Below are 12,478 nucleotides of genomic sequence, written 5' to 3'. Positions count from 1 at the left end.
AATTGAATTTACAGTGCAGTGTGGAGTTTAAAAAGCTTCAGACACTGCAATTTGTCTTTGTTGGTAAGAGTACGCTTTTTCTCTCCCTCCCTAATTTTGTTACTCTTCTCTGCACGTCCTTCTTAAAATGAAGTTTCTAGACCTGTTTGCAGTACTCAAGATGTGGTCTAATCATTGCCTTATACAGCAGAATAATTATCTCCTTATCCCTGCCTTAAAAATTCCAGTATATCATTTACGAAACCCTAGCAACCTATCTGCACTTCTCAGACAATTTCATGTTGAATGCGTAATTACCCCACAGCTCCTTTTCATTGTCTATTACCTTCATTAATGTACCACATAGTTGATATTTTATTCAGGGATTACTACTACCCATATGCAACACCTTACATTTGTTAATATTAAACTTCGGTTTGCAATTCCCAGCCGATCTGTCTAATTTTTCTAGATCTTATGACAATGATTACTGTCATTAATCACCATTTATATCATCTGCAAACTTAAACATTTAGCCTGAAATGCCTTCTTCATCAGTATTGTTAATAAATATTAAAGATAACAGTGGGCCCAGAACCGAACCCTTGAAGACTCCACTAATAATATTAGTTAAAAAAAAAAAAAAAAAAAAAAACAGTGTCCACAGATTACCATACTGTGTTCTCCCATTCAGTCATCATTTTATCCATAACAGTAACTTTCCCCTAATACCACATTTTTCCCCCAGTTTTGTACAGCAGTCTCTCACGTGGAACCAGTATCAAAAGCTTCTCTGAAATCCAAGCATATATTCCATTTTTTCCTGAAACAGAAGTCAGGTTTACAATTCTGTAATTATTCACTTCATCCTGCCTTGTGAATTGGAGTGATAATTGCACATCTAAAATCCATAGGGACCTCCTCTAAATCCAGGCTCCTCTAAATTACATGCTCTTGTAATTATAGCTTAATATTCATTTACTCTTTTGCTGTTTAATTCATTTGCTTAAATTAATTCGCATAACTTTACTCTTTTCAAGTTATGCAAATTAATTTAAGTTCATCAAATCTGTCTGTTTACTATACTCCTAGCATTAGTACAAAGGGTACTAGGAAAGTTTTGCAATATGACGCAACAATGAATCACAGGAAGCTGCTTCTTGCTGCATGTTGAGACATGTTCATACGTGCATAGTAGCCGCCGCGCCAAGTCGATGGGCTCAGTTATTCATTAGTAGTGAGAGTGTAAAGTGCTTGCGATGGCATCGTGGTCACGAAATGAGATAAGGACAGTTTTGCGGTATAATTTCGTGCGTGGTTTAACCATAGACCAGTGCTTAGAAGAAATGACTCTTGCACTAGATGATGATTGTCCACATCGTACAACGATATTCAGGTGGTATAGAGAATTCCAAAGGGGAAATTTCACTCTGGAGGATTCTGAGAGGCCGGGAAGGCCCCGAACGTCAGTTACGGAGGAAAACATTACTGCTGTGAGGAAAATGCTTGACGAAAACAGGCGAGTGACCTACCAACAGATAGAGGATACTTTGGGCCTAAATGCACCAGCAATTCGTTCGATTCTGCAAGATCATTTGCACGTGAAGAAACTTTGTTCTCTCTGGGTGCTGCATCAACTGACTGAAGAGCAGATGACACGACGTGTGACTTGGTGCCGGGAGATGTTAAAAAAGTTTGATAAGGGACAATCTCGGTATGTGAACAACATCGTGACAGGTGACGAGACTTGACTGTACTATTACGATCTGCCGACCAAGGCTCAAAACAAAGTTTGGGTCTTTGATGATGACGACACACCCGTAATTGTCAGAAAATCCCGATCTGTAAAGAAGAAAATGATAGCTGTATTTTTCAAATCGAGTGGAATTGTGGAACGTGTCGTTTTGGACACGCAGAAGACAGTCACAGCTAAGTGGTATACTGAACAATGCCTGCCTAAAGTCATTGGATCTATGAAGAACCTGCGGCCAAAGTCAAGAATGGACACCTGGTACCTCCATTACGATAATGCTCCAGCTCACCGCGCCAAAGCCTGCACCGAATATTTGACCACGACAGGACTGAAACTTCTCGAGCACCCTCCCTACAGTCCAGACCTTGCTCCCTGCAGCTTTGCACTGTTCCCGCACGTGAAAATGAAGCTAAAAGGGAGGCGGTTTTCCAGTGATGAGGACCTTCTACGGGCTTGGGACAACGAGTGTGCTTTACTCCCTAGTGAAACTTGGCAGAACTGGTTTAAAGATTGGTTTCGGAGGATGGAGAGGTGTATTGAATGTAGAGGAAATTACTTTGAAAAAATTAAATAAACAAAGCTGTATTGCAAAACTTTCCTAGTACCCTTTGTATATCATAACATTTTTGCTCTTAGTAACCCTGACAGATGCAGTTTATTTGCTTTCTCCATGAAGTCCTTCAGCACATCTTGTAATCTCTGACACCTTGCTTTTCAGGCTGCTGCATATCCTAATAAAAGTAATGCAAGAACTATATCTCCTTTGCCTGTGGCTGCTGTTTATCTATTAGTCTGTATATCCCCTTAAAGCTAGCAATTTTCTGACCTATCTTGTACTGCATTGATAGTATCTGCAAATATTCTTGCATCACTTCTTCTGTTTAAGTATATCCTCTGTTTAAGTTTCTGCTGCATGCCTCTTCTACAGATACTTCCATGGGCACTGTTCTTCTGAATTGGCTTCTATAATTCTTGCTCTCTCTTTCAAAACAGTCCGAACACGTGCCGCCACCAGCCAACATCCATTTACTGTCCAACTTCAAACCCACAGAACCAACTTTTCGTCTTCCTCATTTATTCATTCAACTGCCGTTTTCTGGAACAACCTTCCTTCATATGTATTTCCTGAAAATTACAATCTACAGAAGTTCAAGTCCAATGTCAACAAATATCTTCTTTCATCTTCTCAACCTCCAACCCAAGCACGGTACTAAGTACTATAGGTTCTAATACCTCTCGTGTTTGGGGTTCACATAAAAAAAATCCATCTCTGTAAAAACAGCCTCCTGTTAACAAGCACATACCTTGCTGAGAAAAGTTCTACTCCAATAGTTGTTCTCTCCCCAAACCTTTTGGATTTTGGAAAGGCTCTCTTTATATACTTCCTCCTGTCATGTCTTAGCAGAATGTCATGTCTTAGCTGCTACATTACTGTTTCAACTTGACTGTTGTTTATATCTTTAGCTGCTGTATATCGTTACTCCTGACTTTTTCTCAGCATTATGCTTTATCTGTTAAGCACTCAGATATCGTATTCTGATATCATTAATAGGGATAAAATTGGCCTAACCAGTCCTTTTCAAAACTGAGAAATTCTGAAAAGGACTGGTTAGGCACCAAACTTTCATGCTTGCACCCAGGCTCCCTGGATGCTATTGCCTGGTTAGTAATCTGGTGTTTCTTCTATCAGTCATGAAGTTTTATAATGTACCACTAAATGGAGAATAATGAACAGAATAGTTACTAATAAATTATGACCATGCCAATGCATATGAGACAATGAACTATGAGAATACATGCAAGCTATGTTTTATACTATGCTGATACATTTGTTGAAATTGATGGAGCCATTTCTGCATCATAAATTTTACAAGGCATAGTATTCTAGAATTAATACTGAAATAAAGTTACTTATGGTTATATTAATTCAGTTAAATTAATTATATTTCTTGATATGTTTTTCAGCAACCTGACCAGAGTGACATTTCTCTCTCTGGAAAAGAAAAAAAGTTTAAGGGATACTATAAGATAGCACGGCATTACGGTTGGGCTTTAAACAAAACATTTCATGATTTTAAATTTGACAGCATCATCATTGTAGAAGGTAAGGGTTTTGACATGCTTACTACTTATTCTAATACTCTTTAAAATTTTTAAACAACTAAGCCACTTATAGTTCACTATTAGCAACTAAATGCAAAAGACTTCCATTTGCTGCAAATGCAGGCCCTTTGCACTTGGCAATATATTATTTTTAGCTTATCTACTGAATAATTTCTCCGTAATGATAATTAATGTATAGTGATTTCAAAAAATTAAACATGGCATAGAAATATCTGTATGGCACATCAAAATGAATGATTAATGCAGACTTCTTTTCAAACTTCTTTGATTGTAACACTATGTATGAGCCAAAAATAATTCAGCACTCCACCATTTCTAATCCTTATCTTTTAAGTTGATAAATGCAAAGGTATGTATAATTCCAAAATTTGGCATCACTCTTTGGGAATGATACATTCCCAAACACTACAAGGTTCCACAACATCCTCCTTGGAATGCTCTCGATTAATGTATCACATCTTTGATCTTTAAAGCTCTTATTGATGGCAAAAAACAATAATTGTGTGGTAGAGCAATGTACCAGTGTTTCATTTATAAATATTGACTTCTGAAGACCAAATTATGAAATGGAGTAACCATTCAACACACTGTAGCCATAATTTATTAAATTGCACAGTATGTTGGAAAAGTTCCAGGGCTATTAAACAGTTCATGCAATTTCTTTTGTGTGTATGTGAGAAGCAGACTTTGTTCTTTGCTTCCATGCAAATTCTTGCATCTTTCATTCTCTCTCACATTTTGGTTAGTATTAATATGGTACGTTATGAGATATGGACGAGTAACCAGTGAAAATTAAATTTTGGGCAGGAACATTAAATTCTGGGAAAATGTTTTGTAGATAAAAGTATGATCCTACAATGAAGTTATGGAGTTAAGAATGGAGGAGAACCCTATCACCTTCCTTGAAAAAGAGTTTGTATTCATAAGTTGAATGTTTTTTGCTTTGTTCAGTGCAAAAGGGATTATGCATAAGGAATCTGAACATGCAGGTGTATTACTAATGAAGATTTACAAGAATGTTTTGCAGTGTTTACTCACATATATTCCACTGAGTTGGAGGAATCTGGAAATTAGATTATTGCTTGCTTATGTCATATGAAGTTCATATTGTTTCTACCAGACTTCATTCTGTTTCCCATGACTCAAAAGAGCCATAAACGACTATCACTATGAGGCCATTCCACACATATTAACAGCTGACAGTATTTGAGCAGTATTTCCAAAAATGACTTCCAGTGCTGCTTCAACAACCTCCAAAATTTTGGCAAATGTGGATAAATGCAGAGGGAGAATCAAACTTTGAAGGTGAAAAGCAATGTTACTTTTTAAGTACTTTCCAAGATTTTTTATGGGATTGGTCCTGGAGCTTTCAGGACAAAAGTTTTACATTAAACAATTTTCTAACATGCAAAATGGTTCACATTTAAATTTGTGGTTTGGCATTGTAATGCAGATAATTTTACAGTATATATTGGGACATTGCCATTTGCAGATGGGATATTACCACAGATGTGAGTGAACAGCAAAGTTAAGCACCTATAGCAGAAAGAAAGGGGGGGGGTTGTGTTAGATTCCTGGCTTACAATATGTTTTTGAGGTGGCATAGCATGAAAAGAGTGATGTCTGAATAGAGGGCTCTCTAGCATTGTGGTTATGTGGAAAATGTTGCTACTAACTCTACAGTTTAAAAAAAAAAAAAAAAAAAAAGAGCAAGCTACATTACTGTTTCAACTTGACTGTTGTTTATATCTTTAGCTGCTGTATTTAATTGTGGAATTCATAGTGTGCATGATTTCATCTCCATCATAAACTTTATTTTATGATGGAGATGGTTTCATCATTATTCATTTAGTGAATAGATGTCTGCCATATTGGGTATTTATTTTCCTATTTTTTTATCAGCATTATTTGGTGCTGGGTTTCTGAAGAGATCTTGCTGTTTATCTGGTTGATAGCTTGATGATAAGGATCAGTGCCATTAATCTTTGAGATTTATTATTATTTTTTTTTTTAAATGAAATTTCCAAACAGAAAAGGTATTAGAAGCTATAGTTCTTAGTATCATACAACAGCTGAGAACATAGAAGATACTTCTTGATATTAGACTGGAAATACATGTGAAGGAAGGTTGTTACAGAGAAAAGAGAAGTAGAAGGGATAAATGAAGAAGAGGAAATGTTGGTTTTCTGAGTTTAGAGTTAGACAGGGAATAAATATTGACTGGTTGTGGCATGTGTTCAGACTGGTTTGGAAGAGAGTCGGGAGAGAGAAGAAAATTACAGATGCCAATTCAGAAGAACAGTGCCAATGGAAGTAACTATAGAAATGGCATGCTGCAGAAACTGAGTCTGTGAGAGGGGGGGGAGAGAGAGTGAATAGAATTTGTAAGAGATAGTCCTAATTAACTTGGGTGCTCTCTTTTGAATAAAGTCCAAAAGCCTGAGAGAGGTTTTGGGGGTACTATCTGAGATGTGGAAACAATATTCCATGGTATCTAGATCTAGATTTGGGGGGAGACAAAGACCAATAGATTGACAGTAGCCACTGGCAGAGGTGAAAGAGATTCTTGCACTGCTTCTACTAGAATGAGCAGAAGCCTGAAAAACAAGATGCATGGTATTTCAGAGACTGCTGGGAGCCATTGCGGTACAAGTAAACACATGGGTTGTGTTAGGGTAGCTAAGAATAGAAACAGGTGCAGGTATACTTGCGTGTACACCAATGCTAGGAGTTTAGTAAATAAATTTGATGAATTTGAGGTATTGCTCAAAACATCGAAGGCAGATATTATTGGGATATCAGAGACTTGGTGTCACACAGATATAAGGGATGCAGAACTGCAATTTGGGGAGTACAACGTCTACAGAAAGGATAGACAGGATAGGAAGGGAGGAGGGGTTATGCTATTAGTTAAGAAACACATAAAAACCAAGGAAGTGAAGCCAGTCGACATCGCTGGACAGTGCAGTGTGGAGTCAGTTTGGTGAGACATAAACATTGGGAGATCAAAATTGAGAGTAGGAGTGTGCTATAGGCCTAATGACTCTGATGAGTATAATAAGGAACTGTACAGGGAAATAGAGTGGGCCAGTAAATCAGAGTGTCTTATAATGGGAGATTTTAATTTCCCAGATATTGACTGGAATTTGGGGGCTGGTTACTCACACACTAGCAGGACTTTTGTGGATTTATTGGATGATTGTTTTCTACATCAGCATGTTCGGGAGGCAACTAGAGGGAGTAATACTCTTGATTTGATTATCAGCAGTGATTCTTCATGCATTAAGAATCTGCAGATAAATGAACCACTAGGTGGCAGTGATCACAGTGTGCTGAAGTGGGATTTACTCAAAGAGGTAACTACCATTAGGGGTAAAGGGAAGGGTTATTGCTTCCGTAAAGGCGACTACGATGGACTGAGACAGTATTTAAATTCTATACAGTGGGACCAACTGATGATGTTACCAACAGCAAATTCAAAATGGGAAGCATTCAAAGAACTTATCTTGGAAGCTACTAGGCTTTACATACCAACTAAGAAATATTGTTCAAGGTTTAGGCCAAAATGGATGTCAGATGAACTAATGAGGCATATGGCAGAGAAGAAAAATGCATGGGATACATACAAATTAACACATGACACAGAAGCCTATGATAGATACAAGTTGATATGCAACCAAGTTACAAAGGAGGTTAGGCAGGCGAAGGCAGATTACGAGAAATCCTTGGCAAGGGATGCAAAGAAAAACAGCAAAGAGTTCTTTACTTATGTAAACTCTAGAAGGAAGGGGATAAATCAGATTGGTCCACTTGATATTGATGGGTCAAGTGTTGATGATCCTGCTCAGGTAGCTAACAAACTAAATGAATATTTTGCATCGACATTCACACATGAGGAGTTATTCAGCGAGAGGAATGCCAGAGGTGTATTCAACTCTAGCAGTAAGCTACAAAATCTTGAAATAACTGGGAGTAAAGTGGAGGAGAAACTGTTGAAGATAAACACAAGAAAGGCACCCGGGGTGGATGGGATCTATCCAGTTATATTAAAGGAGGCAGCAAAGGAAGTAAGCAAACCCTTAGCCATAATTATGAGAGCTTCCTTGGACTCAGGGGAGGTACCCATAGACTGGAAATGTGCAAATGTGACCCCAATTCACAAAGGAGGATCAAAGGCTGACACAAGTAATTATAGACCTGTGAGCTTAACTTCTGTTCCAGGAAAATTAATGGAGGCACTTGTTAAAGAAGCACTGCAGGATCATTTAGACAAGACTTCAGTTATAGCTCAGACACAGCATGGTTTTGTTAAGGGGAGGTCTTGCCTGACCAACTTGATTGGATACTATGATGCAGTCACAAAAGAACTGGATGCAGGGAATAACTTTGATATTATATACTTGGATCTTAGAAAGGCTTTTGATACTGTTGCACATGGAAGACTGCTACACAAATTGGAGCAGTGTGACATTGGAGGCAAATTGCTGCTATGGATAAAGGGGTGGTTGAGGGGGAGAAGACAGAGAGTGGTAATCAATGGATACTGCTCATCGTGGACTGATGTTATTAGTGGAGTCCCTCAGGGCTCAGTGTTGGGTCCATTATTGTTTTCTGTATTTATAAATGATATTGATGATGTTATATCGGGCTTAATGTCCAAGTTTGCAGACGATACAAAGGTTGGCAGGGTTGTCAAGGACACTACTGACACTATGCTGCTGCAACAGGATCTGGAAAGGTTGAGCAGATGGGCTGAGAGGTGGCAAATGAAGTTTAACATTGACAAATGTAAAGTACTACACATGGGAAACAGCAACCCCAGAGCAACGTATCAACTCTGTGGTACTACACTTACAGTGGTAGAGAGTGAAAGGGACTTGGGGGTGGTTGTGCAGGCAGATATGAAGTTCTCTGAGCAGTGCAGACGGGCTGCAAGAGTAGCTCATGGAGTATTGTCAATGATATACAGGAATTTTTCCAGCAGGGATAAGGAGGTGATTATTCCATTGTATAAGGCGATGGTCAGGCCACACCTAGAGTACTGTATACAGGTCTGGAGGCCTCATTTCAAGAAGGATGTAGAGCTGCTGGAACGAGTACAGAGAAGGGCAACAAGATTAGTGAATGGAACAAAGGGGTGCTCTTACGAAGAAAGGCTTAAGTTTTGCAAATTACAGTGTCTGGAGACTAGGCACCAGCGAGGTGATCTGATAGAGGTGTATAAAGCCTTGAATGGTTTAAGCATGCTCAATGCTGATGGGATTCTTCCTCTAGCTCAGAAAAATCACCTGAGAGGGCATAAATTCAAATTGAGGAAAGACAGATGTAGGATAGACGTGCGGAAATTTGCCTTTAGCCAGCGGGTGGTTGGTTGGTGGAACAGACTTCCATCCCTTGTGGTGGAGGTTGATAGCCTAAATAAGTTTAAGGCTCAGCTGGACAGGTATTTTGAACGAACAGAGGGATGAAGTGGAAGTGGGTTTTTTTTTTTTTTTTTTTTTGGCTGATGCTGCATAAGCTTGCTTTCTTGCATCAAATGCCTCTACTAATGCTAATGCTAGATTTGAAATATCTGCAGAGTGAATAGTTGTTCAGAAGAAAAGTAATGTCTAGAGAGGGGGGAAAAACAGTTGTTTTGATGCAGAGAAAGCAGTATTTGTGATGTGCTTGTGCAAAGGGAAATCAGAATAATCCTTAATAGATGTATGTGACCTCTTTTAGAAATATGAGTGTCATCAAAGATGAGCAGAGAAGCAAAAGACTCCTTTATGCAAGAAATGAGATAGGACTGAATTTTAGAGTGATTGAAGTTAACTGAGTTTTCTTTGTCCTACTGGAGATTGGTATTGAAGGAATTGGTAGCAAATATTCAAGAAGCTGAAACTGTTTGTTCAGGGCAAGAATTTCTCTTACTATCTCAGGCAGGTAGGTGGAATGTAGTGTGCTAACATCACATATGGGTAGGAACAAAGTATTAGTGGAAAAGGTGGAAGACAGAATGCTGTTTATCATCACCTTCAATGAGAAGTCAGAGAAAATTGGATATCCGATTGCATAAAACACTCATCAGTCCACACAGTGAGAACTTTCTTAGAAGACCATTACGCCAAACATGATCAAAATAAAAATGTTACTCCTTAGGATTGCTTAGAAATGTTAAGAGTAACTGCTTGCATTTCACTAAATTTTTCCAGTGAATTTGTCTGAAAGTGAGTAACATAAGCCATTATATCACCAGGATCTAACTGATAGAGACTATATTGGCAAACCATATCTGCAGAGTGAATAGTAACATAAGACAACATAGCATTCTGGGCTAAGTGATCATGAAATCTTCCATTTTGTCTAATTGACCAAATGGAAGATTTCATGACAGTTTATTCTCAAATGGTACACCGCAGCACACTGGTGTGCCGTGAATATTATGAAAGCATATTTTAAAAATGAGAAGAAACCCATTTGTATAGAGATTTATTACATCTGTGATCAATTAATAGCTAGGCTAGGCCTTGTAGGGTAACAGTTATTATTGTACACAGTTAGCAAACAGCGTGACCGAGGAGCATTTGAAACGCATTGAAAACATGCATGCGTGCATGTTTTGTTTTTAATTTTATACACTAAGTGTGCCAGAAAAATTTTGTTTTACAGTGTGCCGCAAACCAAAAAAAGTTTGAGAACCACTGGTTTAAGGATTAACAGTTGATATATTCCCCCATTACTTTGTAAAGAATAAAGGTGATAATTGGGAGGAATTTGTCACCTTTTGTGAACAATTTCAATGTAGGAAGCAAAATACCTGTGCAATAAGAATGCATAAAAAAGGTTACACAGAACAGGAGCAGGCACAGGTTTGAAGAACAAGTGGAGAAATATCATCAGGAAAGCCTCAGGTCATCAGGACCTGGAGCTTTATTGGTGTCAGGATTATTTAGAATTCTTCTAACATCCTTTTGTTGGAAGATCAGGAAGGCATTGAGTTCAGTGTATTTAATATGGTAATATTTGATTTATCAAATTTGTCAATACATGTTAGAAGAAAAGTAGAATGCTGGTAAGTTGATTTTATCTTTAGCTTTCGAGAGTGCAATAGAACGATTAGGTTCTAACATTTAGATGGACAGAAGTTGTGGCCGGTAGCTTTTAACTTCTGTCCAACTTCTCTCAACTGACATTTGAACAACAAGTTTTCTGCTCAGTGTGTTGAAATAGAATTTGGATTGATTAATAACTGTTTTACAATTGTAGTAGGATTTAGTGTAAGCAGAAAAAGAAACTGGAGATTTGAATACTTGCCAACTGAGATAAGCTGTATTCTTATCCTAATCAGCTTTAGCACATATCCTTTATCCAAACCCTGAAAAACCAAGGTTTAAATAAAGAATGAGATTGTAGGGCGGAGTGTGAAATAAAATATTCCATCCATACTAGAATAATTTCACTGACATGATCTGTGCAAACTTTAGAATTGAAAGGTTTAAAATAGCAAAGTATCTGGGCATAACTGTTTCTGCAGGAGGTTATAAACCTGAAACTTCCGGGTGTCTTGTGAAATTTACGAATAAGGAAAATTATAATTATTTATGTTTAATTTAAATTTTGTTGCTCAATACCAATAATTTTTTTTGTAATGATATTGTGAGATGACAAAATAAGCTTATATGTGACACTGGACTAAAGCTCTTTCCTTAAATTACAAATGTATAACCATAAAAAAGCTTTACAGATAAGAGCATTATTTTGGAAACTTTATCTACAGGAGTAATAATAAAATTTTCTTGTAATTCTTGCAACTGCACTTTAATTTTGGCATGTTTGTGGTATCTAAAAGGTTTGTGAAGGAAAGATTTAGAGCATATTTTTAAATAGTTTTTGATTAAATCAGAAAATACTGTATTGATTCACAATTGGTATACAATACTCTATAAGGTTCTGATAAAGGGCCTTTATCAGAACTATTAGAGTATTATCAGTATTATCATTTTGATGTGAAAACATCTTTGGCGGCACCTATTAAATTTCGGACTGAAGTAAAACCAATTTGTCACGATTTTGTGATACGGAAATAACGATTTTGTAATACAAAAATGTGTCACAAAATCGTAACAGAATAGTGAATTCCAAGGGAACAAAAGAGGTGTCAATCAGAGCTGTAATGATGGAAATGATGTCATTCAACTTAATTTCCGTCATTGACAAATAGTATCAAAAAACCAGAAATGACGCTATTGTGGCATACCATTTCACAAAATCGCATGTTGACACAATTTTGTCAATTTGAAGCACCATTCATGTGGCAAGGCATGAATGGTGTTTCAAATCAATATGCCTGTCATTTAACCAGCATTATTTTCTTGTAATACGGGAATGTATGTTTGAAACTTGAAGTCCCTGAAGCCTCGCTAGCGGAGACAGACACCAACTTGTTGATCATTGCGATAGCAGCATCTTTGTTCTTACCTAAAGAATTTTTGGGTGCTTGTGAACTACCATGATGTTGAAACTCCATGTGCTTGAAAAAGTTGACCACATAAAATTGAACAAACGGGCTATAACGTTTCGACTGCAATATGTTCATAATTGCATCCACAATCTCCTTGAAGTATATTGCACAAGTTGTGC

At 37.5% G+C, this 12,478-nt stretch overlaps 1 protein-coding gene across 1 annotated transcript in view; it reads left to right on the top strand.

The window, feature by feature from the left end:
- Mgat1 (alpha-1,3-mannosyl-glycoprotein 2-beta-N-acetylglucosaminyltransferase) overlaps positions 1-12,478 on the top strand; it is a 305,503-nt gene that overhangs the window by 134,570 nt on the left and 158,455 nt on the right. Inside the window, exon 6 of the mRNA XM_090370685.1 lies at positions 3,698-3,836. Coding sequence (XP_090226811.1) covers positions 3,698-3,836 — 139 coding nt within the window. The remainder of the gene's footprint in view (positions 1-3,697; positions 3,837-12,478) is intronic.

This window comes from Mastigoproctus giganteus, chromosome 3, assembly GCF_048544385.1.
Source record: "Mastigoproctus giganteus isolate SK-2022 chromosome 3, ASM4854438v1, whole genome shotgun sequence".
Taxonomy (NCBI): domain Eukaryota; kingdom Metazoa; phylum Arthropoda; class Arachnida; order Uropygi; family Thelyphonidae; genus Mastigoproctus; species Mastigoproctus giganteus.
Note: the sequence above shows the minus strand (reverse complement) of the source record. Positions and strands in the feature narration are given on the sequence as shown.